General features: G+C 38.5%; 2 protein-coding genes across 5 annotated transcripts; both read right to left on the bottom strand.

Annotated features, from left to right (window-relative positions):
• Positions 1-1,178: 1,178 nt before the first annotated feature.
• On the bottom strand, positions 1,179-17,625 carry PCNP (PEST proteolytic signal containing nuclear protein). 2 transcript variants are annotated; one of them, XM_044771689.2, is made up of 6 exons: positions 17,166-17,280; positions 11,840-12,017; positions 11,602-11,764; positions 8,470-8,544; positions 4,385-4,440; positions 1,179-2,989 (listed from the first exon to the last, which is right to left on the bottom strand). In XM_044771689.2, exons 2-6 carry the CDS (start codon positions 11,893-11,895, stop codon positions 2,863-2,865), a joined length of 477 nt encoding a protein of 158 aa, XP_044627624.1. In that variant the 5' UTR covers positions 11,896-12,017; positions 17,166-17,280; the 3' UTR covers positions 1,179-2,862. The 2 variants fall into 2 exon arrangements, with proteins under 2 accessions (XP_044627624.1, XP_014708726.2); XM_014853240.3 differs by lacking the exon at positions 11,840-12,017 and having other exon boundaries at positions 11,602-11,816; positions 17,166-17,625.
• Positions 17,626-18,580: 955 nt separating this feature from the next.
• TRMT10C (tRNA methyltransferase 10C, mitochondrial RNase P subunit) lies at positions 18,581-23,142 on the bottom strand. 3 transcript variants are annotated; one of them, XM_044771687.2, is made up of 2 exons: positions 22,826-23,142; positions 18,581-20,921 (listed from the first exon to the last, which is right to left on the bottom strand). In XM_044771687.2, the coding sequence occupies exon 2, from the start codon at positions 20,907-20,909 to the stop codon at positions 19,647-19,649; it is 1,263 nt and encodes a 420-aa protein (XP_044627622.2). In that variant the 5' UTR covers positions 20,910-20,921; positions 22,826-23,142; the 3' UTR covers positions 18,581-19,646. The 3 variants fall into 3 exon arrangements, with proteins under 3 accessions (XP_044627622.2, XP_014708725.3, XP_014708724.3); XM_014853239.3 differs by having other exon boundaries at positions 22,963-23,125; XM_014853238.3 differs by having other exon boundaries at positions 22,789-23,121.
• Between the last annotated feature and the right edge of the window lie 3,681 nt (positions 23,143-26,823).

Below are 26,823 nucleotides of genomic sequence, written 5' to 3'. Positions count from 1 at the left end.
AGTGGGCAAAACTATGATGAGAAATAGGATACTTACTTAGTCCCAGAATTTTCCAAGATACATATTAATTACAAAGGGAGAAACAGTAACTTAACAGCAGAGAAATCTGGCAGACTCCACCCTAAGCAAGTGATCAAAATTATCACTAGCAATAGGACCAATGGACATCGTGTGCTTGCTGATACACTGAGGGCACCTCAGTTGTGCTGTTGTTAACCAAAAATACACGAGAAAACGTTAGGCAAACCCCAAATTGAGAGTTCTTCTACAAATAATTGACCTAGACTTTTCAAAGTCTAAGGTCATGACAGACAAGCATTGAAGAAGCCTCCCAGATGAAAGGAGATTAAAGAGAGACCACAAGTGAACAACCTGTGATAATGAAGCGGATCTTCGACTAGGGAGCCGTCAGTGGGGCAAACGGTGAAGTTGGAGTAAGGTCTGCAGAAAACAGTACGAGGAAATATAAAGTATTGTAATAATGTTAATTCCCTGATTTTGACAACTGTCCTGTGGTTATGGAAGATGTTAACATTTGGAGAACATGGAAATATTCTGTAATATTTTCACAATGTTTTGTAAGTGTGAAATTATTTCAAAAGAAAAGTTAAAAAAATTAAAAAGAAGTACCTTCACTTGACCAGGAAAGTAATTTGAACAATCCCTCTGCAGTATGTCAAGCAACCTTGATTATTAGAGTTAAGAAAAAACATTTGAAACTCGTAGGCTTCATTTGTAATTAGTCAAACTAGAAATGAATCTTAATTCTAGAATGTAGTTCAACTTTTTCATGTGCTGACCTCTTGGGCAGCAGCATTATAAACATCAATATACTATATAGAGCTAATGAATGGTGGACACTAGTAAGAGTGCCTCCTGACACTCAGGGATTTTCCGAGATGTGCCTTGCAGGATCTTCTACAGCACAGGATGGACAACACTTTGGCCGTGGAGGAGGGCGAGGATTTGGATTAAGTCTTTTCCAACCTGAGATACTGTAATGCTATGGAACTACGTGCCACGTTAGGTAAACTCCAATAAATGATCATTTTAAACCTCCCACTACTTTGGCCAACAATCAGGGCAAGACCAACAATCATAACATGTATCTCTTCTTCGTTAAAATAAAAAACAAAAAAACCAGCAACAATTAAGTGGAATAGAAAATAAGAACACTATTGGGTTTGACAAATTTATTGGTATTTTAGTAAAGACATTCATCTCAGTCATTTCTCTCTCCCATCTTGACTGTAGGTTAATATTTCATTTGAGTCAAGAAAAGAATATGTAGGAGAGGGATGTTATTTTTAACATAAACATTAAAATGGACAAAAATGGAAAGTTTGCCTACATTAAAGCAAGTTAAATTCAAGTATCTTGATAGAATTAAATCATGTAAGTAAGAACTAATAGTTCTATGTACATTTCCATTGTTTTACTTGGGGCTTACTCTAAACTTAAATGCACGTGAACAAAGTGTTAGGAATATATACAGGCTGCTTCTCTGCAGTTATTACCTACTAAAGAGCTCAGCAAGTAGTTACCACCAAAAAATAGTCTGAAGCTGCCTCTAAACTTAACATTGTAGGAATTTTCAAGGAAATCATCATACTGTATGTTTCTTTTATCTGTGACTGTACTTTTAAAGATGTGTTTAACTGTCACATTAAAAAAAATGCATATACAATACAAAAATTAAAAAACCACAACCCTACAACACATAGATCTAACAAAGTATATGTGATCAAAGATTCCATGAAATATGCTTAAAGATGCATTTTCTTTCCTTTTATTTTCAGTACCTAAAATGTGCTTTTGAGAGGCCACTGATCAAGATGTATTCAATTAAAATAAACCATGTTACTGTATTAAATAAGAATTCCTGTAGTTAAGTTCAAACCAAATCGGATTTCACTAGTAACTTAAAGGCTCTGACAAAGTTACAGAAAGTGCATCTTTCTCTTTTCCATCTTGATACAATGTTGCGCTTTTTTTTTTGGTGTTCATACCTTTTAAAAAATAAAAACAGCCAAATATTTAAGTACTATGTACATTTAAATTTTCAGTGGTGGTTTGTATTTTAAAAGAAACAGCTTCCTTATGGTGTGCCTCAAGTTCTGGTGGAAATGCTTACAGGAACTAGCTAATAACAAAAACCAAGAGAAGCACATTCAAAATACTGATTTACTTTGGTAGCAAATGGTTGTTCTTTGAAGACTAATGAAGGTAGACAAGACTCATTAAGGTGAAGTGGGCTATTTCAAATACTCAACAGTTTACATAAAACTTTAAAATGTTTTTTAAAGAGCTAAGCATCTGTGTCCACTGAGAGCAGTGCAATACCTGGTTTACGATGACTTGAAACAAAACCAACGCCCATTAGGAAAAAAGCTGTATTTTATCGAATTTACTTTCAGTCAACAGTCCAGTAACATTTTTCTCCCAACACAATACTCCCTCCTCTCTATAAGGCTGTTCCTGGGAGCCAGACAGTTTGGGTAAAAAGGGAGTTAAGTTAGTAATTGCTTGCAGTTGAAATAGACAGTAACTTTTTGCTTCTCTCTTAATGTGCTAATAGCTGTGTCTAAAAAAATATGCAATTCTTAGAAAGGTACCATTTCTGATTTATTATCTGTAACCTTTGGAAACTAATCACATGAAACTACAAAATTAGCAAATGTCTTGAAATCTGTATATAAAACATAAATTACCTCTAATTTCAAACTCTCATTTATTAGTGTACCACTCAATCTTAAAAAAAAAAGGGCGGCTCCAAAGATAGTCTTATACCATTCTTTAAAAAAGGAAACTGTTCCTTTTAACTTTACACCCACCCCACACCCCAATTTCCGAACACATCATTTAATTGTCTTGGTCATGGACATTTCCAAGATGGGATTTTATGTTTCGCTCCCATAGCTTCTGGTTATCAGAAAACCCATGCTTTCCTTTATTGAAGGAGTTTGGTCCTGCTGATGTTGGTGTATCCCTGTGTCAAAAGAAAGGACACTTATTTAAAATGTTATATAAAGCCTTCTGGGCCACGTTTTTAACTCATTCCAAAAACATTGTTTAGCACCTATTATAAACACAGGCTAAACATCAGAAGCTCCTACAGAACTTTTAAAAAATAACCTTTCCACAGACCCAGTCCTAAAATTGCAGTTTCAGTAGGCCTGAGGTGGGGTCAGGTAAATCTGTAGTGTTTTCCTTTTCTTTTGCCAAGGGAGATTTGCTCAGAACTGACATTCGCTGCCAATCCTTTTTTTTTTTTTTTTGTATGTGGGCCACCACCACAGCACAACCACTGACAGACGAGTGGTGTAGGTCTGCACCTGGGCTGCCAAAGTGGAGCACACCAAACTTAACCACTGGGCCGCCAGCACTGGCCCAAATCTGTAGTTCTAACAAACATTTAAGGTGATTCTGATACACAGCTAAGGGTGGCAACTGCCACAGTTTTTAAAACCATTGCATGCAACCTATTAATAGGATCATAAAATCAATTTGGTGGCTTGCCACTAGCACTCATAAAATGAAACAGAAGAAAAACAAGATGTATCACATATAGAAAGGTTCAGGGTCATTGTATTAACTTGTTCCAATTTTACATGTTTAGATACATGTATACTGGTTGTTTAGATTGGATTACAATGTCAGATGTATTTCTTACTTTAGGTCCCAGTATGAAGGAAGGGAGGCAAAGAGCCACCGGAACTGTTCCCATTTGAATCACAGACTCAAAGTCTGAAGACTGATGCTTGTGTACGGACTTAGCAATTAGTTCTTTGGGAGTTTATACATTTGGTAGAAATGCGGACATAGTATGACTTGATTTGAAGCTCAATTTTCTTATTACTTTCTAAATTATCCAGTTCTGAATAAAAAGATAGGAAACTGAACACATGTTAACTTGAAATTCTTATTTCTATGACAGCAGAAACAATGGAGGAAAATTAAAATACTTTTATTTGCCTTATTTTGGTATTTGGCATCTAAGTTACCAAGGAAAAAAGGAGACGTAAGATCAAGATTAAGTGGTGGGAATGACATCATAAGATGTGAAAGGAGTGACAACCATTTCTCTCTTATACCCAAAAAAACTTTCAATTCAAACTTTAAATCAGAAACATTTCTCATGGCTATTTCTTATTTGAAAAAATATAGATTAGAAGCATCTGAAAAGAAATAGCCTTAAATTATTATTTTTTCTTAAGATATTCATTTTCTCTTACCAGAAAAGAAAATCACTGATAGCTCATAAAACAAAACTATTTTTGCTCTAAAATGCAAGAAAAGCCTGAACACTAAAAGATTATATGCAATTTATTCTAGCTTTTAATTCACTCTCATTTTCTACGATACTTATCAAAAATTATAATACCTTCCAATATTCTTCATCCTCATTTTTGCTTCTGGAGGCATTTCCTCTGGTTCACTCTGGAGGAAAAAAAAAAGTAAAGAGATATGACTGTATATAGATTTACTGAATTCACTTGATTACTAATAATGCTAAAATTTTATATCTGAGTCTTTCAGCATTTTCAATACTGTAAATTTTGTAAAAGGAGAAAGTTATCCATCTTGATATTTCTAAAAGAAATGCACATCTTCTAGTGTGCTGATTTTGCACAAAGAAAAAAATTAGGTAAAAACTTGATATTCTAGAACTAAAACCATTTGTTCACTATGTGCTACACATTGTGTTAAATGCTTTAATATGCTATGTTTTCAAACCCTAACAATTCTACAAGGCGGGTATATGATTATCATCATTTGCATTTTGTAGGTGAGGTAAACAAGGTTAACTTGTCCAAAGTCACAAAGCCAACAAATAGCAAAACAGTTGGATGCCACAGCAAAGACTCTTCACCACTTTACCATATTTCTCCTTTTCAAAAATGTTTCCTTTACTGTAAAGTCATTTTGAAAGTTCATCTCTTACTTTTCCGTACTTAGAGCTATTGAAAAGATATATAACAAGTTCCTTTTTGATACGTTTTTACGTATAAATGTTGCTGTTGAGCAAATATTCTTTTTTAAAGGTACGTCCTCAAGACCCAGCTTAAAGGGGTTTCTAATGGTCAAATCTGGGACAATTACAGTCTTGAACAAAGTAAGAATCCAACAGCCTACCCTTACATAAATAAGGGAAAGCTCTTCCTTACAGTAAAAGACAACTAATAAACAGAGAAGTGACGAAACAATTAGAAAAACCACCATTTGACAAACATCATAATAACTGATTCAGGAGAGAATCATCAATAGATGTTAACGCTCCTGAGTGTTTAAGAAATTATATATTTTCACATATTCTCAAAATATGTTCCCACAAGATGAATTTTAATTACAAGAGGTAAAATAGTAATTTGACAGTAGAGAAATCTGGCAGACTGCACTTTAACCAAATGATCAAAGTTACCACTGCCAATAATGGGACATACTGACAACACTGCTCCCTGATGTGATGCACTGAGAGCCTGGCATCACTGCTGTGGTATTTCTGCCAAAAGTAAGGAATGTGAATCTAATCACGAGGAAACATCAGACAAATCCAAAGTGAGGGACATTCTACACAATAACTGGCTGGAACTCTTCAAAAGTGTTAATGCCATGAAATACCCAGAAAGACCCAGGAATTGTCCAAATTAAAGGAGACTTAAAAGGTACAACTGAAAAAACATTTTAAAATTTCAATTAATTAAACGGATGTCCTGTTTGTCCAATATATTTCAGGCTCAGATATATATTTTTGGTTACTTAAGTACGTTCTGCATAAAAATGAAGAACCAGATGAAGATTTTAGATGTGTGTGTTCTTTTATCTAAGCACAAGTTTATCCTTTACTGTCATTATCATCTTATAGCATAAAGAGTATTGTCTGAATCTAAGGTTTCTTTAAAAATAATTACGGAAAACAGTAAGGTATGACTCAAAGAACAGAGGACAGGAAACCAGAAGACCTAAGTTCTAGTTCAACATCTGTGTGCATTAGCACATATTCATGCATATTTCACTTCTTAATTTCTCCATTTACAAAACAGGAATAACTATATCACATGATTCACAGGGATATATGGAGGGGAAAATAAAATCATGCAAAAAGATATCCAAATTGTTGGACATTCAAAGTAAGCCATTACTATTATGTAGGTCCTTACAATTTCCAGCCTCTCTACTTTTGCATATGCTGTTCCTTTCTTCCTATAATATCCTTCACTCACATAATTTGTACATACCAAAATGCTACCTAATCACTTAAGGTTAGAGATGACAGAAAATATTAAATATTATTTAAGACAGTGCTTTTCAAACTTTTCCGGGGGACAATGAAATACATTTTTTCCTTAATAAAATCTTACTTGGGTTCCCAAATATCAAATAGATGAAAGAATAGGTGTAAATGAAATAGGGGCAGGAGGCCAGAGCCCTGCTTGTTAGACAGCGTCTAACACCACAGCAGCTCCTGAGACATGTCCTTAGAACTACAAAACTCTGAAAAATAGTTTAAAAATCTATGAGTAAACTGAGCCTTCATTTTACAGTTGAAAAACTAAGGTTCCAAAAAGGTAAAGTGATTTATTCACAGGCTTTCCACTGGTTAATAACTGGACAGGACAGGACAAGAACCCTGGTCTTCTGATTGCCAGTCCAGGGGTCTCTCCATTCTGCTTTATCTAGTTCTATGGTCTCTCTTCCTTCCCTGAATTTCCACGTCACTTCATCTCTTCAGGTACTTTTGATTTTTATCTCGTACTATTTTATGTATAAAGCTCTGCCCTACGAGGCTCAGTTCCTGGGGAACATGTCTGATTTATTTTTGTAACCTGCATAAAGAAAGCACCCAAATGTGTAGAATGAGAAGTCATTACTACAACACAGTGATGACTACAGTAATTCTTTAGCTACTGATCTGGGCTCCAATCATCCTGTACTTACCCTTGCCCAATACCGCTCTACAAAAATCTCTGGTCCAGTCAAACGCGGCTGCTCACTGCTTACCACTTGTGATTTAAAGCTGATGTCTTAGCTTCTAAAAGTATTCCTTGGTTTGTCAAAACACTGCCAAATGTTTTAATACCCAACTCCTATTACTTCTCTTATATATTCTTCCCAATCACTCTAGCCCCACAAATGTCTGTGCTCCTCTGAATGTATAATTCTTTTTTTTTTTAAAGATTGGCACCTGAGCTAACAACTGTTGCCAATCTTTTTTTTTTTTTCTGCTTTTTCTCCCCAAATCCCCCAGTACATAGTTGTATATTTTAGTTGTGGGTCCTTCTAGTTGTGGTATGTGGGACGCCGCCTCAACATGGCCTAATGAGCAGTGCCATGTCAGCACGCAGGATCCAAACCAGTGAAACCCTGGGCCGCTGAAGGGGAGCGCGTGAACTTAACCACCTGGCCGCAAGGCCGGCCCGTGAATGTATAATTCTTATCCATAATGTTTTTGAGAGCAATTACTCATGCACCCTGTAACACTTAATTGCTATACAATAGGGTCACATCTTAAGTGGGGGTTAGATTCTAAAGTCAGAGCCTAAGGCAAAAAGCCACAGTCAAAATTATGCTTAAAATGCCATACGTCAGGGCTGGCTCAGAGGTGTAGTGGTTAAGTTCATGCATGCTGCTTCAGTGGCCTAGGGTTTGCAGGTGTGCATCCCAGGCACAGACCTAGCACCATGTCAAGCCACAGTGTGGTGGCATCCCACACAAAACAGAGGAAGATTGGCACAGATGTTAGCTCAGGGCCAATCTTCCTCACAAAAGGAAAAATAAAAACAAAAAAACCTGTTCAATACTGGTGCTGAACACGATGCAGTCTATATAGAAAGTGACATATAATAATGTATGCCTGAAATTTACATAATGTTATAAGCCAATATGACCTCAATAAAACATTTTTTTAAAATGCCTATGTCATTGATAAGCATGGTAAGGGAGGGACACTGTGCAGGGCGTGAGGGAACTGGGACCACCTAAGAAAAGAGCAGACAAGCCTCTCATGCTCACTCTGCAACACGTGCTTATTGAGCAGAACCGGCAGAACCACCTGCACTATTTAACTGTCCTTCCTTATGGGGATTCCGGGAGAAGACTGCCTTTTGCAAGCTGAACACGTGCACAAGGTCTCATCACTGAAGGCTCCAACTATAAAGATTATTAAAGGCAGCAGTGCTGAATTTTTCTTTTTTTGGATTCTACATACTTCCTAGCACAGACACTATTATTCAAAAAAGCATCTGTTGATTTGATTTTTAAGTTACTTGCTCCCAAAGTTAGTAATATTTTAAATAATCCTACAACCAAATAAAATAAATAGAAATATCCAGATTTTGTAGGTTCACAAAAAAACCGTTCAGAGTCACAAAGAAAATTCAGTAGTACCATTAATACTACAATTTGCCACTAATATCTTCCTTAAAGAACTGGTTAAAGTAAAATAAACAAAACCGGGTATCAACTTACATCTTCATCTTCATTAAAAGCTGCTGCTACGGAAAGGGTTTTTGGAGCAAGAGTTGGAACGGTTTCTTTAGGCTTCTGAAGAAGAAACATTAAAAAGAGTATCACATAACGTTTATACAGACTTGTTTAATGATATGAATAATTCATCTTCAACGATTCAACTTTGTGCTCTCATAGAAACATACAGTAAGGAACTCAGAACTTTGGACAAATCCATTCTCTTTGTGAAAACGTGGATTATCAATGGGTAGGTTTTACTTTATTAATTATATGTCAATTTGTTTTCCTCCTGTAAAAGATTTTCCAGTTAGGACCTAAAGTTTAGTATCATTTAGCTAAGGGGTACCTGATACAGTTAAGAGAAAATGATTAGTAATACTTTTCCATAGTAACATTAAGTACAGTGTGCCTTGAGAACATAAAAGACACCAAGACACATCTTTCTCTACTAGCCTTCTGCCCTTTAGCCTGTAAACTTGCTTCATCCACATCATTTCTTCTCTCTAACCTGTTTTTGAAGTAAGTTGTCCTCACTATCTCCAATCCTCTCACCACCCCTTCAGTCTTCAACCCACTGCAATCTGGCTTCCTTCCTCATCATTCCCCATGGGTCCTCACTCACCTACAACCAGGAGATGACAATTCTGTAGGGCCCCCAATGACGAGTGTGCTGTGACAGTGCTTTTTATTGGCTATTTTCCCAATTCTCTGACCTTCTGTTTTCTTTCTCTCCTCCCTCCTGTTCCCCTTAAATGATAGATACCCAAGATTCTGTCCTTAGTGACCTTTCCTTCTCTGTACTTCCCTGGTCAACTTCATTCATTCCCATAGTTTTAACTACCAAATCCTATGTCCACCCCAAAGCAGAATGTCATCTGCCCGCTGGACAGCTCCACTTAGAGCTACCATGGGTACTTTAGTTTCATAGTGTTCATTAGTACCTAAGCCAGAAAATCACATTCTATTGTAAGGTCTTGCTGATTAGATCTCTATTAAATAGACTTAAATCTCCCCATTATACTACTACACTACCAACACCTAAGGCCACTTGGCATTAATTGCCTGAACTACTGTTAGAAATACCATCTCTCCACCTTCTGAGTTTTTTTCTTCTAATCCTCTATACTGGTACCAGGGTGATGTTTCCAAAATGCAAATCTGTTCAAGGGTCGTTATGATGGTTTCTTCTAATGGTTCCATGGCTCTGCTAGAGCCTAAAGAATAAAGCCAAACTGTATTACGGAATGAAAGCCCTTTATGATTTGGTCCTATGCTCTCATTTTGGGGGCTTTTTGTCCCTACATTTGCCTACCAACACTTTCTGACTACAAACAATTTCCTGAATGTACCATGTGGCTTTATATCTAAACTGCCTTTGAATGAAATTCTTTTTTATCTGAAATGCCCTTTTGCCTCCTGCCTGCACTTAAGGCCAATTCAAACATCACTTCATCAGCGAAATCTTCTGACCTGCTGAAACAAAAGTACCCATCTCTTCTCCTATAACACACACAAACACGTTTCACAAACAATGTTTGCTTTTGAAGGACTAAGAAATGTTAATCTGGAGATTATACATAGTGACCCTAGAAACACCCTTTACTCTGTAAAGATGTCATGTATTTGCTGTAGACACAACATAAGACACAAAGAAGTATCTGCTGGCTGATCAACTATCTTTTCACATCATACAATCAAAAGCAACAGTTTCAACTATTTTTTCTATCCTACACCTCACTCACCCAAGAAGATTGTATAAGCCACTATAGCTTATTTTATGAAAACAGATTTTTGCTTTCCAAAGATTAAAAGTGTTACTGGGTAAGCTTTTTCAGACATAACCCTCCCATCTAAATGATTAGCAATTACTAAATTATGTGAATGATTTAGAAAAAGCAGATATTTGGATATCTGATTTAGGGAGTGTGTTGAACACAGTAAAATCTATTATCAAGGGGAACATCTGTAGACGTGTACATGAGAACACACGTTTAATGACTATCAAAAAAGGGTAAATATTTATGCAATGAGGTCTATACAACTTAAAAAAAAAAAGATTAAACAGAAAGAAGCAGCTCCAATAGGGAGAACGGTCATTAGTAAGGAATTTACAAGATGAATGTCTTTTGTTCAAACTGAATTTAAAAAAAAAAAAAAGGAAGAAAAAGAAAAAGGCAGAATAGACTAGGGTGGGAGGGGGTTCGGAGGAACGGCAGCCCTTTGAAAACTAGACGTATAGCTCAAACACACTGACTCTAGAAGGAACCCAACCCATATCATATTTTTACGATTTTTGAATAAACTTCTAATGCAGAAAAAAGCTGTATGCATCTGGCAACCGAGCATTAATTTTCACCGAAAAGACATGAACAAATCACAAGCAATTTCAGGATTTTTCTCCTTACACAAAAATGTAACTATTTTCAAGCCAACAGCAATACACTGTTTAAGTAACTTTTTTTTCTTAAAGAAGAGATCTATTTGGTTTAACCATATGAAATTGTCACTTTTGCAGGTCAGAGACAGTCAAATTTCTAAATTCCATATGCTTCAAGCTAATACTTCAAATACCATCCGGACACTAGATGGTTCATAAATTTAATTCAAGGTTTATATCTTAAAAGAAGGGATCAAAAGTTGATGTGTAAAGAACTACTGTCACAGAATAGATATACAGTACTCAGTGTCCATTTGTAGCTCCAAAGTAATCAAGAAGCTCTTCTTATCAAGCAATATCTCACAAACATTAAGATACAAATAACTGATTTCTAAGGTTATTATTTTTAATATTACTGAAATTCAAAGATAAGTAGGCTGAAATTCTTTCTGAAAATATTTTTCAGAGGTTTTGCTCAACTTAGAAAAATTCTAAGCTATTACTTTATAAATCATATAATTCCTATAATAGTTGTTCCTTCTTACATTCCAAACTATTTTTAAAATAGCTTTATTGAGATATAATTCTTCCAGACCTCTCTTGAACATGGAGCTAACAATGTCTTAAATATTTACATGTAAGCTCATGCACCAATGTACCTTTTTAGAATTAATTTACCTAACCCAGTAAAAGCAAGGTTCCAAAACAAATTCTTAAGACCTATCACAAATATCATATATAAAGTAACAACTCACACTCGATCCAAGTTTGATGGATATGGCTGAGGCTTTCTTTGTCGTCTGACTACCTATGGCAAATCCAAACTTGGAGATCTTTGTAGGCTTTGTTGGGAGGTCTGCAGCTTCTTCTTCAGCTGATCGCTTCTCAGCGCTGCGACTGGAACTTTCCCCTCCATTACTGGAAGAAACAGTCTTAGTTTTCACAGGTTTTTCTGCTTCTTCTTCAGGTCCTGGTGAAGTCGAAACAACTTACCAAGATGAGCTATTTTTACTGAGCAGATTGATGGGAGCAGCAACCTCAAAAAGCATCGTTACAAGGAAGATACCTCTGCAGTTGTCACCTACTGACCCAACAGTCTCTTCCACTGTTTGTTAGAGTATACAGCAGGAACTGAGATTGTGTGGCAGTAGAAGAGGTTCCCATGAATTAACTAGCATAAAATACAGAGCAATTTAAAATTATAAACACAGAGTTCACAAAAAGTAAAGCCCCTTCAACTAAGCACTATTATATAAGTGGTACAATAATCTAGTTATTTGTGGGATTTTGCTCCTTAGAAATTAACGTCTACAAATTCTTCCACACAAACTAGTTAGTGAGCAGTCACATCATAGATAGTACACTTGACTAACAAATTCCAACATTCTTCAATAATGTACCACTAGTTATACAAAGTACTTAGTTATAAACAGCCCATTCTTCCCCGAACCAGTGTTAATACAGCCCAGAGTAATTTTCTTGAGTGCTATGTTCCTCATGTACATCTGACACAATCTTTAGAGTTGAAAAGAAACTTCAAGGTCAGTCCCTCTTGAGTAATTTAATTCTCCTCTGAAAGCTTGGTTATTACATGTTTTAAGCTACTCGTAACAGCTATTAGCAATTATACTTAGTTTATACATTATTTTTTCTCATGAAAGAAAGATAAACTAATTATAATTTCAAAAAGGAGGCAGAGATATATACGTTTGAAATGCAAGATGTCTTTCAGTAATTTTCCTTGTGTTTGTATTAATCAGTGATGAAATTACTTCACATCTTGACTATCGTAGGTCTGTTATACAAGAAGGCTATTTAAGAACATATTGGGAAGTAAGACAAAAGAAGGCTGGCTGATAATTACAAGTTTTATTTCCTTTCCCCAGCTTACCAATTCTCTCTATAGAGTGTATTCTGCTACACTGGATGAATAGTTTATTTATGGAGAAAGAGAAGATGCTCTAAGGGATGGCCCTGACAATAGGCCCTAAGAAAACAGTACAAAAAGCTGGAATGGGGGAAAAGGGGGAAATTAAACACAAACAGACTGGAAGGTAATGGATTAAAAGACAAGAAGCTACAGATCTTATTCTACATAGTTTTGGAATGATGGGGCCTCTAGATTAATAAGCTCTTTGAACAGAGCATTTGATTTTGTTTAGAGGAAAGATAAAAGGAAGTCTTCATTCCCTTTGAACAAGGGGTGAGAGTTGTAATGACAATGTAGTGGAGGAATTAAGCAGGATACATTTTGGGATTTCCCCAAGAGGCAAATAGAGCCTGAGGTGCCATTCACTTATTCAGATATGAAATTTAAAAAGCACCTGAAGAATGAAAGATTGCTATTCAAGAGTTGAAATACAGAACTCAATTTAGAATTTACCACAAAAAAGTATCATGTAAAGAGTTTTTTCAAAGTCTACGTTCATAACTAAAAGCATTTATCCTAAATTTTATTTTGCATTCTATTTGGTTTTAATCAAGTACGAATTTTACAGTAAAACCCGAACAGTGATAACTACTTCTCTGTGACTGACACACAGCTAAAATTGAAAACTCATTGGCTCTAGATTTGGGAATATACAGAAAATCCACTGGCTTTATACACAGAAACAATTTATATACTAAAGGCACAAGTTTTGTGCAAACACAGACTCTGAAAAATGTCAAAACAAATAGCATAAAGAACATTTAGCGTTGATTGTACTGTAACTCTCCTCTTTGAACTGTGAGCCAAGGGCTATAATTAGTCAAGATTTCTGGTTCTCTTAAAACCTATCTTTTCTTAATTCTAGGTTTCCTTTTACCCAGAAAATAATTCTGGAACAAAGAATCTAGAAAAATTAAACCACAAATATGGGAAAAAGTGAAAACATCACTCTTACTATAATATTAGTAACAACAGTCAGTATGACAACGAGCTGAACCAGTACGTGCTAACACACGGAACACAACAGTATCTGTCCAAGCCCACGAGGCTGCAGGAAAGATCCCTACAGAGACTGCTCTAGAAAAAGACAGCTCAGAAAGGAGAGACGGGAAAACTCTCATTAAGTAGCAACTGGCATCGACTCAATTTTACTCACATCTGCGTTCTTGTCATCTGAGGAGGAGAACTATTAAGACCACCCACATCTTAGGTCCACAGTGAAGATTAAACATGCTATGTCTATTAGGTCACTTCTACACATGACTGATTCCAGATCCAGCAATTTATTTCTGGACTAGTAAATAACTGGCCTTGCTCACTCTCATGAAGTGTTTTTTTTTTTAGCAACTGCAAATACTCCATAGCTTTAGAAGACATCTACTCTTCAATGAAGAGGTGGGGGGAAGAGAGTGAAGGAAGGTGGGGGCACTATTCGTCCTCATTACTTATTCTTAAATGGCTCAATGTGTCACGTGGATCGAGCTGTTATTTTCTCTTTATGTAATCCTCTTCTAACAGTTATGTAGTAAAATACACAAAACATTTGGGAAATAAAGCAAGTGAAATAAGCAGTGAGGTAAGATGGGAAAATACGACAGCCAAATCTATGTTATTAGCAACGTGATTGTTATTACAATTTCTACAATTCTATATATAGTTCATTAGAAAATTTCAACCTAACGTGAGCTCTGAAATATACCATTAAATATCAACATTCATTTCTAAGTGCATCAAGGGTACCTCTTTAGTATTTGGGGCTTTTAATCAAGAATTGTTTTCAATTTACGCAATGAGATGTTTTCTATTGTGGGGCTGTGGAAAACAAAATTTTGGATGACCATGGATTAGGAATGTGAATTTTTCTCAATGTGACATATTTTAAATGATGAATAAACACATAGCAAGTTTTTAAAAAATAAAATCATAAATCAACTTATAAAACATAGATAAAATTATATCAAGTTACTAGATTCTTTATCAAGGAATATTTTAATAAAAGGAATTTTATCTCTTTTATATTCATTCTGAGCAAAGTGTGTAGATTAATCAAAGTGAAATTAAATTACACATAGTATTATCTTTTTTTTTTCTTTTTCAGTGAATAGTTGGGGAGGAGAGGTGGGCCTTGGAGCACAAAGATTCCGTACTTTGAAAAAAATTACCTAATAAGAAAGTTTAAGTCTGTAACAGTACCCTTCATGACCCATTTGCACTCTAGTAGCTTCTTCATCTGAAAAAAAGCAGCCAGCTAGCGCTCTAATAAGACTGGTGTGCAGCTTAAATGAGAATATAATTCAAGACCCTTAAAGTGTCTGGCCTAATAAACGTCAATTTCACTAAAGTAGTTCTTAGATAACCTAAAATAACCTGCGATGGTCATGATTATGATCTGAATAGCTCCTCTCTAAAATTTCTACTTGTTTCAAGGAGCTACAAAATCTAGCCAACGGAGGGGAAAAAAATTCTACCCAAAGCCTTACTCTCAGCATCACCCTTCCTCTTTAAGGTGAGAGCAGGTAGTTCAAGTAAGTAGCTTCACTTATTGCCATGAACTCATGTCAACTATGGAGGTAATCTACACGTAAAAAAAACTTTAACTTTCAACTTACTAAACTGTTCAACTGGAATTAAAAATGGAGAGTAAAATAAAAAAAGAGAATATTCTCTAGGTAAGCCTCTAAAACAATATTATTTCAAAACAGTGCCTATTTGCCACAAAATTATCAATTCAGGAATATCTACAGTATTAAAATATTTTAACTATAATTCCTTTGTACAATTTCAAAAAAAATCTGACATTCAAAAATGGTTTATATGCACAGACTATTTTCCTGTAAAGGAAGGCATGCTCAAGGCAAATTATGTAGAAGTTATTAAGGGATATTACTTATCCTAAGTCGCCAAAAGGATCATAATAATTTTTGATACCAATTAGCAAAGATAATTTTATACCCCTCCCCAAAACATGCTAAAATAGAAATACCAATATTCACACTACAGAGCAAATGACCCCTAACTGAAAGGGTGGTGGATAAGTTATACAATGGAATTCTGCTGACACTTAAGGCCCACTTTGGCAGCACATTAAACAATTTTCCTATACTCCCAGTCAAGACAGTTAAAAAGCCAGTCTAAAAGTTCAAAGATTCCTAAAAACCAGTAAGATTCTTTACGCTACAGATCTTTGTTCTTCCTGAAACTACTACTTTTTAATGTAAGTTTACTCGATAATTTCCAAAACAATAATTTTGGAGGAAAAAAACCCTAATAAGGTAGTACTCGATGGTTTAAACTATTGTTTCATACACTATTTTAATAGTAAAAAAAAAAAAGCAGTGGGGAGGGGGGAGAGTGTTTTGGCTCAACTAATAGCACTGTACGTTTTTTAAAAGGGAAATTGTGGGTCCAAAGTAACTGAACATTACATTTTTCTCGATTTTTGTTCCCAAGGCAATTCACATTAAACATCACGTTAGTAGGTCCTAACAGTTGCCTTCACATGCTATTAGTCTTCTGTATTTTCTCCTATTACACGCTTTCAGGGATAAGACTGGAGGGAGTCAGAATAGAGAGTAACACTGAAAACGTTCTAAAGACCTTAGGCTCAGCTCGCACGTGTTGAGTCACTTGCCTTGTTACGACACAGCGGGGCTGGAGACACTACGTGTTCCTATTCCTTAACGCACTAGACCCAAATTTACAGGGGTCGGGGGGACAGAATAAAGACAGCTGTAACTTGAGTTTACAACGTAACAAAATACAGGAAGAGGCACGCTAGCCTGTTTAGCCACCTAAACATCTGGCACGCTGTTCGCGGGGGACAGCCTAACTCAGAAACGGCAGACGCTTCACAGAAAGCCGACCAGAGCGGCCCCTGGCCCCGCAGCGGAGACCAGCGGGCAGCAGGGGGCCTGCCCGCGCCTCCCTCGCCCCGGCCCGCCCCGCCGCAGGGTCCGTACTCGGACCACAGGCAGAGCGAGGAGGGAGGCGCCGGTCCGCCTCCTCGGCGGCCAGGGAGCGGAAGCTACCGCCTCGGGGTACCCGAGCGGCCGGAGGCGTCGGAAACTCGGCCCGCGGCCCGCCGCTCCGGCTCCGCCCCGAGCTCGCCCCCCCCTTTCGGTGCCCCTCTCCCTTCCCCTCGGAAGCGGGGCCTCCGCTGGGGCCAGGAGGTGACGGACGGCGGCCGGCCCTCCCCCGGCGAGGAGGCGAAGTGGGCCCGGATCCCAGCGGGCCGCGCCGGGCGTGCCCGGGGCTCGTCCGGGCCCAGCACCTGGCCGGGTGAGCGGCAGATCCGCCTCTTCTCGCTCCACCCCACTCCCGCCACCCAGGGGAGCTCAAAGAAAGGCCCAGAGCATCCCCCTCAGCCCGCGACGCTGGGGTTGTGTTCACCTCCGGCGGCTCCAGCTCGCTGCGGCTTCTCAGGCTTCTCCTCTCCCGCCTTCCCGTCCGCCATTTTCCCCGCCGCGGCCTCCCCTGCAGCCGCGCCAAGGACGTCACGGCCCCGCCCAGCAACCATTGAGTTCGGAGCCGGCCGGCGAGACTGCAGCCTAGAGCGGCCCTGGGGAGCGAACAGCTGCCCTTGCGGAAGCGGAAGTGGATGTGCTGTCGTCGACGAGCAGCTTCTAAAGAGCGGGCGGGGGAGTTAGTCTGTCTGTAGCGGGTTGGTTAGGAACCTCGCTAGCGGTCTCTTAGGTTTTCATGGTCCAGTGGCGGATCTAGAAAACTGAGGGGAGGTGGGAGCATCATCCGGGAAACGCTGGTGGAGTCTTGCACGGTTTCTGCAGACTGAAGTGTGGCAGGAGCCACCGGGCTCTTCGCTTCGGTCTTGCTGGATCGCGGCGGCCTTCTCGAATAAACAAGGGGCGCCGTGCTCTTTCCTCCCCCTCAAGGGGGAAATTAACGTTTATCGAGCGCCCTCTTGTGTCAGACACGATCTCGTTTAATCCCCACAATCATCCAATGCAGAATTGCCCTCTTAGTTAGCGGTGAGTTGAGGCCAGAGTGATTTGTCCAAGGTCACGTCCCCAAGTGGTAAGACTACTTTGTCTACAGGCTGCAACTTCTGTGTCACGTTAAGAGAAGACTGAAGTAATTTCTGCCTTACTTAGAAGCCTTCAGTGCATCCCCAGGGTTTGCAGAGTGAAGGCCAAGCCTTATATTGGGTCTCAGCCTAACTTTTCAGCATTCTCTTCCCATTTTCTATTTGTACTGCCCTCTTGCCTCAATTCCTTGCCTAGGGAACTGGAGTTTCTGGGTTTGCTCTACGATATACAGTGAGTGTCACAAAAATTGGTCCTAAGGAGTCAGAATTTGGGTTCGAATCCCTATCTGCCCTTTATGGCCGAGTAAACCTTGAGGGTTTCTTAACAGAGGGCATAATTTATTGGTTAAAGACGATATTGGTTAGAGACGATACTTAAAGGCTGAATTATTTTGAGTAATTTTACTTAGCTGTAAAAAAGGTGGTAATGATAGTTCCTCTAATTTTGTTTAAATAGTTCACGTAAACTGCATACTGTTGGCACAGAGTAGGTACTTCATAATATTTGGTAAAAGATTAGGTCCTGCTTTAAGAAATGTACTGGATAGCATATGTCATGCTAATTTCCAGTTCAGAAACAAGATAGAAATAGTTGGACATACATCTCTATTTCCCATATTTTCAAAAATTGTAATGGCACAGGCGGTCTACAGTGAATGTTTCCTGCAGTTCATTTCTTGGGAAAGCAGCACATATTTTCTCAAGTATGTTAGGACTCATGAGTTAGCAAGTGGCAGAAATCCAACTCAAACGGGCTTAGGCAAAAAGGGGAATTTATTAGAGGGAGACCAGGGTATCACATGAGGTTTGACCAACCAATAAATGCTAAAAGCAAATCTATAGCTGGACCTCAGAGACAAGTAGGAGCAGGAATTTGAACAGCTCTAAAAATTGGTCTTATTTCCGTATATAAGCTTCACTCTCTCCTGCTATAGCCTGGCTTTCTTCAAGGAAAAGGATGTGGCCATGACAAATTCCAGTTTCCTGTCAAAGTCCACCACCAGAAAGGAAGTAACATAGGCTATCATGGTTCTCAAGTCCAAAAATCCTGGAAAAGGGTTCTGACCGGCCTATCTTGAAGTTGGATGCCCATCTCTAAGCTTGAGTGAGGTGTCTCCTTTGGGATAATCTGCTGTGGCCAGGGGAGCAAGGTGTGTAAAAATATGGCAGCTTCCATTCACATCACATGGCTAGAAAAGGAAAGCCATCTACCCTGCCATAGGGAAGTGCTGTATGGAATGCTCATCAAATAAACCTTTTCTTCTAAGAGGACAAGAAATGGGTTTTATCCCCCCAAACCCATTTTATTATATAGCCAAATCCCACAACGTACCAAAGGATGTCTTTTTGTGTAATCGAGATTCAGTTAAACAATTTACCTTAGTGCCTATGACATGCCCAGCATGGTACCAAATGTTACTTTAATAAGTGAACCACCATCTGAAGTTTAGAAATCTTTTCTGTATGTTTTTGATGAAAGGGTAGTTGTTGACATGACTAAAAGACCATTTAAGAGGGAAAATGGAGTCTGAAACTCAGAGTATTCATAAAAAAGCCACACCAATGGTACAGCTGCTTTACTGGACTCAAAAGCTTGGACAACTCTTTGTACTTTCTAAGATTATTAAGTTTCTTTTTACAGTAAACAAAATATATTTTCAAAGTTTTGCAGATATTTAATTAATTGGGGAGAGAGACAATATTTCAATTAGTTTGGAAAGACAACATTTAAAAGAAAGAGCAAGTGAATTCCATTCAGGAAGAAATACACTAAGAGAACTGTATTCTAATACATTTCCCTTTTAAGCCATCAAATATTCTCATTCAAGTCACCTTTTCTGTGAGCGTTTATTTAGCGAGCCTTTTGGAAATGAATTAAAAGTCTTTGACTTCTTTGATCTGTTGACAATCTCTTGAGAAGGCTGAGAAATCTCCAGATAACCAGTATGTTTTCTCCTAGGAACAAACTTTAGAGCTTCTTCCCAACTTCCAGTGTTTTTCAGACATAACAAAATACGCATCATTTGATCTAAGGTGAGATTTTTGGTACCAGTGTCCCACTGTAAATATTTATCTAACGGAAGGCATTCTGTTGCCAGCTTCAGCCGTTTTGCCTTGGCTAGGGATGTGCCTGACTGCATATTCTTATCAACAAAAGATCCCACTACATAAATTTTGTCATGCTTGAAAGTAGTCATAACATTGGGAGAATCTGCAGTTAAATATATAATACTGTCCTTTGGAAACAAATCTACATGAGACTTTTCTGTTGCTGTTAAAAGCAACTTGTTCCATTTTTCTCCATAACGTTTAACTAACTCTCTGTGATAAGCACCATCTAATTGAAGATTGCAGAAATAAATATGGAAAGGATCCACATTTCTTCTGTTCCATCCTTCACTTTCTAAAAGTTGGGAAACAGTATTCTGAAGTTCTTTTGGTTTCATATACTCAGCATAAGCCATGTCAAAAACCAAAGGTTGTCCAAACTGCATGGCCTGGGCACCCTTCCAGCCCATTGCAATTTCCATATTCCTGTCCCACAGTCGCAGAAATAGAAAGTTTTGCTGTTTGTCCTCCTTAGTGGTTTCTAGCAGCTGGTCTTTTGCTTCTTCCTTTGCTGCTGCTTTCATTTCCTTTTTTATTTGCTTAGCTTTTTTCATTTTTTCCTTAACATATAAGTATTTTAAATACTTCTTTTTGGATGATTTAGAAACACATTCCATAAGAGTTTTGAGCTCTTCTTCACTGATGTGTTCTGGTACTTCTCGGCCAAGCAATCTCCACATCTCAATTAACTCCCTGGTGGCAGTTAGAGGATCTTCATCCTTGCTACTTGCAACTGTTGAAGCATCTTCATCTTGCACACTAGATTTCATTGTAACTTTCCACCCATCCAATTCCAGCTGTTCAGGAGGTGATGTACTCTCCTTATTAGGATAGGACACAGCAGGTATTTTGGAAGACATGTATCTCTGCAGAATTGTTGAATATAAAACCCTTCTCTTCCTTTGAAGGGTAAATGGCACCAGACATCTGGCAAAAGGTCTTAAGAAGGTAATACTAACACTCATTTTGAGGAAAACGGGCATGTAAGAAAACCCCTATAAAAGAAGAAAAATGTAATGAAAAGTTAGATAAAGATTTTTAAAACCTCTCAACTAACTGTACAAGTATAAATTTGAGACATCAAAATGCAATTGATTTCTGAAACACAAAGTGGAATTTTAGTACAACTGTATTTCCTGCATCATTTTTTCCTAGATTCCTGTGGCCTAGAGCCTATGATCGTTCACTAGGCAAAAAGTTTAAAATTTATTTGGGTTCTTATTTTAGACATGAACTTCACTATTGCTTTAGGCAAAAAGATATCTTGAAGATCCTAATTTTTAGATTTGTATCTAGGGGACCAGAAGATCAATATTACTGGATAACACAGTTATCATGATGCTGTATTCTTCTCCATTCTATACTAAGCCCAGATAAAGACCCAAACAGAAGATCCTTAACACAAGCAACACATCAAGACGAAGGGCAGAAGAGTTACAGAAGATGGCAACTAATAAAAGGCACTTAGGAGCTGCTATACCAATGCCCTCACATGTTTTCAAAATAGAAATATAGAGAGATCTACTGATTTAAAAACACAACAAACCTTTCTCCAGTTCAGACTTTAATTTACAGCAAATAAGGTTAATGCCAAACAAAATGTCCAAAATTGGGGAAAATATACATAAGCTCCACAATTTTATCCTAAAGGTCTGGATGTCCACAAAACAATGAAGATGCTTAAAGACGTGAAACAAGTGCTGGATTTGAAGCAAAAAAAATGAATTCAATTTTTTACAAAATGCAACTAACATACTTGAAAAGAAAAATTCCTTCCTCCCTTTGCTTCATTTATTGACTCTGCTTGCTCCTGGGTTTCCTGCCTCTCTGACCTGTGCACTGATGCTCAGATCTCCCACACCCCTTAAAGGCGATGTGCCTCTGAGTTCTATTCTTAGCCCTTTTTTCAATATAAACATTTTCCCTATGAGGTCTGGTCTACCTCTATAGCTTCAATCACCATGCATCAGAAGACACCTCAAATGCAACACACTGAAATCCTCTCTCTCCCTTCCCTTCCCAATCTGCTTCTCCTTCTGCGTTCTTCCAGGGAGGGCCACAGCTATTCATCCATTTGCTGAAGTGAGAAACTGGGAGTCATTTCATTACAGTCGGTTCTCACATCCACCATACCTAATCCATTTGAGTTATATTCACTTCACTTCCTAAATACTTTTTGAATCCATTGCTTCTCTTCAATCCCATTGTCTTAATTGCATCTCCTGGCCTCCAGATTTGCTCTTCCTCATGTCTAAGCCATTTGGAGCTAGTGCAAATCTGATCAATTCACTCATATCATCCCCAATGTGTATTTCTAAGCCCACTGCTGCCAGGTTAAAGTCCAAACTTATAAACATGGTTTATAAAGTTTTTCCCCAAATCACCCTTTGCTTACCTCTTCAGCTACATCTCTAGATATTCTTCACCTCAAACCTTGGATCAAGTATTCCTCCTACTATGGCACCTGTGACTCTCTACCATAGTACTTGTAACACTGTATTGTAATTGCCTGGTTACTTATTTGCCCCAGTAACGGTAAACTCCGTCAGGACAAGGCTGTGTTTATATTCACAGTGAACCCAGTGCTTGACAGTATATAGCTAACAGTAATCACTTAAGTATTTTTCGAACCAATACCCTGGGTCAGTGCTTCTCACAGTTAAAGCATATTCAGACACCTTTTAAAGAAAAAAGCAACTTACTTTAGGCTCCCCGAAATATTTAACCGGGAGTCCTTAGCTGCAATATGAAAAACGCTGCCTTCTGAAACAAGTCTTTTGAGTTATGTCTTTGTAACTGGTAAAGCTTTTTAGGATATCATAGAAATGAAAACCCAAGATTTAAATAAGCGAACAAGGATACCATTTGGGAAACACTGCTCCTGTTCCAGATATCTTACCACTTAGAGTCTATGAATCACCGGCCTCATCTGTGGGCCTTCTTGGCACACGTGCCCCACCAGGGGGACCTCAGGACGTCTCCCGCGTCCTCCACCCTCAGCACACACACTGCAGACGACGAGGAACGCGTGCCTACCAGGACCCAGGAACAATGGCCCCGCCGCTGCAAACCGCAGGGACCCGGAGAGGCCGCAGGACTCCGCCGTGAATTGAGGCCTAAGGGTCCGCGCTGGCCAGACCCAGGGCTCCCCGGCAGCCCACACAGTATCCGACACCGACCGGGCACCCGCAGCCGGAAGCCCCGCCCTCTCCTCCCGGCGCTGCCATATGACGTCACGCTAATGGGGTCCGCCTTCCGGCCTGGAAAGCCGAGCTGTGGGTCTCTGGGTGTTTGCAGGGGACCCTCTTAACCGGTGTGGGGTTGTGGATGGTTCTTCTCTGTTCCCGCGTTATTGAAACAAACTCCTTCTAATCCTCTTCGCTTAACCCACTCTCTGCTTAGTCCCGGAAGTTATAAGCATTTACTCACATAGTACTAAAATAAAATGTTTTCACAAGTCTCGCTCAGCTTTAAACTCCCCGATGCTAGGATTTTAACGTTAACCTTTTTGACCAGTTTAATACCACTACCTGGTACAATGCTTGGAACATGGTAGGCAACACTAAATATTGCTGGCTCCCCTTAGCTCATTTGGAAAATGTAATGTGAAAGTGAGATTAAGGCCCGTGCTGCAAATTAGTGGCCTTTGGGCCAAAATCCTGTCTGCAGGTATTTGGTCTAGCCAGCACATTTTCAAGTGTTTTTTTTTTTACCAAGGAAGATTAGCCCTGAGCTAACATCTGCCAGTCCTCTTTTAGCTGAGGAAGACTGGCCCTGAGCTAACATCTGTGCCCATCTTCCTCTACTTTATACGTGGGACACCTACCACAGCATGGCTTGCCACGTCGTGCCATGTCGTGGTGCCATGTCCACACCCGGGATCCCAACTGGCGAACCCCAGACCGCCAAGCAGAAGGTGGTGCGCAATTAACTGCTTTGCCCCTGGGCCAGCCCCAATCAAGTGTCTTGGTGTATTTGTCATTAGTAAAACACAAGGCACGTCATTCAGCAGTCTTTTCAACAAATGGTGCTGAACAAAGTTGAATCCTCATCTTAAAATCATATACAAAAATTAACTCAAGGGGTCGGTCCAGTGGCATAGTGTTCAAGTTTACAGGCTCCCCTTCAGTGTCCCGGGTTCACGGGTTGGGACCCCTGTGCAGACCTACACACAGCTGATCAAGCCATTGCTGTGGCAGGGACCAACACACAAAATAGAGGAGGATTGGCACAGATGGTAGCCCAGCAACAATATTCTTCAGGCAAAAAGAGGAAGATTGGCAACAGATGTTAGCTGAGGGCCAGTCTTCCTCACCAAAAAAGAAAAAAAAACTAACTAAAAATGGATCAAAAACGTCAATATAAGAGTGAAAACTGGAAAACTCTTAGAAGGAAACACAGAGGGAAAACTTCATGACACTGGATTTGGCAATCATTTCCTGGATATGACCCCAAAAGTACAGGCAACAAAAGAAAAAATAGACATTTTTGGACTTCACCAAAATTAAAAAATTTTGTACATCAAAGGCCACTATTAAGAGAGTAAAAAGGCAACCCACAGAATGAGGGAAAATATTTATAAATCACATGTCTAACAAGGGCTTAACATCCAGAATATATAAAGAACTCCTACAACTCAACTATGAAAAAATCAACCCAACTGAAAAGTGGGCAAAGAACTTGAATAGACATTTCTCTAAAGAAGATATTCAAATGGCCAATAAGCATGTGAAAAGATGTACAACATCACTAATCTCAGAGAAATGCAAATCAAAACAACAATGAAGGGCTGGCCCCATGGCCGAATGGTTAAGTTGACGTGCTCGGCTTTGGCAGCCCAGGGTTTTGCCGGTTCTGATCCTGGGTGCAGACATGGCACCACTCACCAGGCCATGTTGAGGTGGCGTCCCACATGCCACAACTAGAAGGACCCACAACTAAAAATACACAACTATGTACTGGGGGGCTTTGGGAGAAAAAGGAAAAATAAAATCTTTAAAACAAAACAACAAAGAGATACCCCCTTACACTCACTGATGGCTATTATATAAAAAAAAAGACAATAATAAATATTGGTGAGGATGTGGAGAAATTAGAACTGTTGTCCATTGCAGGTGGGAATGTAAAAGTGGTGCAGCTGCTGTGAAAAACAGTTTAGTGTTTCCTTAAAAAGCTAAACATAGAATTACCTTATGATCCAGCAATTCAACTCCTAGGTATATAGTCAAAGGAATTGAAAGCAGGGACACAAACAGATGCTTGTAATCCAATGTTCATTTTAGCATTATTCACAATAGCCAAAAGGCAGAAGGAACCCAAATATGCATCAATAGATTAATAGATAAACAAAAAGTGGTATGTACATACAATGGAACATTAATCAGTCATAAAAAGAGAGGAAGTCCTGATATGTGCTGCAACATGGATGAACTTTAGAGGCATAAGTGAAATAAGCCAGATACAGAAGGACAAATATTGTATGATTTTGCTTATATGAGGCACCTAGAATAGTCAAATCGTAGAGACAGAAAGTAGAATCGTGCTTACTGGGGGCTGGAGGGAGGGGAGAATGGGGAGTTACTGTTAATGAGTATGAAGTTTCAGTACGGGATGGTGAAAAATTTCTGGAGATGAATAGTGGTGATGGTTGCACAACAACGTGAATGTACTTGATACTGACCTGTACACTTGAAAATGGTTAAAAGGGTAAATTTTATGATATATATTTTTTACCATAAGAAAAAAAAAAGAATAGTACATCAAAGGCTATGGCATAGTCTTTTCCAAATGATTTCCAAAAAAGACATCTTGTCCAAGATCTATCATGATACCATTTAGCTACTATCATGATAGAAAGATGAGGCAAGACTAGCAAAATAATCATGAGCTTTCTTCCAAATATTGGAGGAAAATAAAAAATAAATATTTTCTAATCATTAAAGAAAATAGCATCAGTGTTAGAGGTTGTCTTTTTCTTGTTCCTGATCTTAAGAGTGATATGCCTAAAGTTTTTCCATTAATATATCTTTTGAAGTTTTTTGACATGTAATATTTACTAAGTTAAGGAAGTTTCCTTTTACTCTTAGTTTGCTAAGTTTCTTTACAGGATAAATCTTTGGAAGCATTGCTAAAAATATAACAGAGCATTGTTTATTCAACATGTCCAGGATCTGACCTATTCCAGATTAAGAATATTTCCCGGGTTTAGAAATCTTAACTCCAAAAAAAGCACAGTGATTAAAAAATATATGTTTTGGCATATAAGGAATAGTTTGTGGTATGGGACATAAAGTATTGCAAAAAACAAAATTTAAAAGCAAAACAACAACAACAAACAAACCACAAAGTGACTTCATATAAAAACCTGGATTGAAAAAGCAGAAGGTCTGATGCCCTTGGTCCATATTTCCGCTTGGAAAGAACCGGTAGATCTAAGCAGATGCTGTTCTGTACTCAGGGCACCTGCTCTAGTTCTCAACAGCTCATTACACCACATGCTGTCTTTCCTATCCTGGCACAAATACCATATGTCTTGCCTCTACTGATTTTCATATAGTTGAGAACTATTTCTCTAGACAAATTTCTTTTCCAAAGTTGGGAGATAAGGCATATATTCAAAGGTCTAGATGTTTTTTTACAAAAGAAATATTTTCTTTTCCTTTTTTTTTACACAAAATAGAGACCTTTTCTGTCTGATTTTCTGCTGTATTCTCAGTGCCTGTGTAGGGGAGGAAAAAATATTTTTCTTTCTACCCTCCTAGGTTCTCCACCGAGGCCTCTGTAAATCAGACTGACAAAAGACAGATTAGCAAGAGAAAAACAGAGTTTACTAGCTATGCATCACACATACACATGGGAGCACTCTGAGATGAGTAACTCAAAGGAGTGGTTAGAATT

The sequence above is a fragment of the Equus asinus genome, chromosome 5 (assembly GCF_041296235.1).
Source record: "Equus asinus isolate D_3611 breed Donkey chromosome 5, EquAss-T2T_v2, whole genome shotgun sequence".
Classification (NCBI taxonomy): Eukaryota; Metazoa; Chordata; class Mammalia; order Perissodactyla; family Equidae; genus Equus; species Equus asinus.
This window is presented reverse-complemented; position numbering and strand designations above follow the sequence as displayed.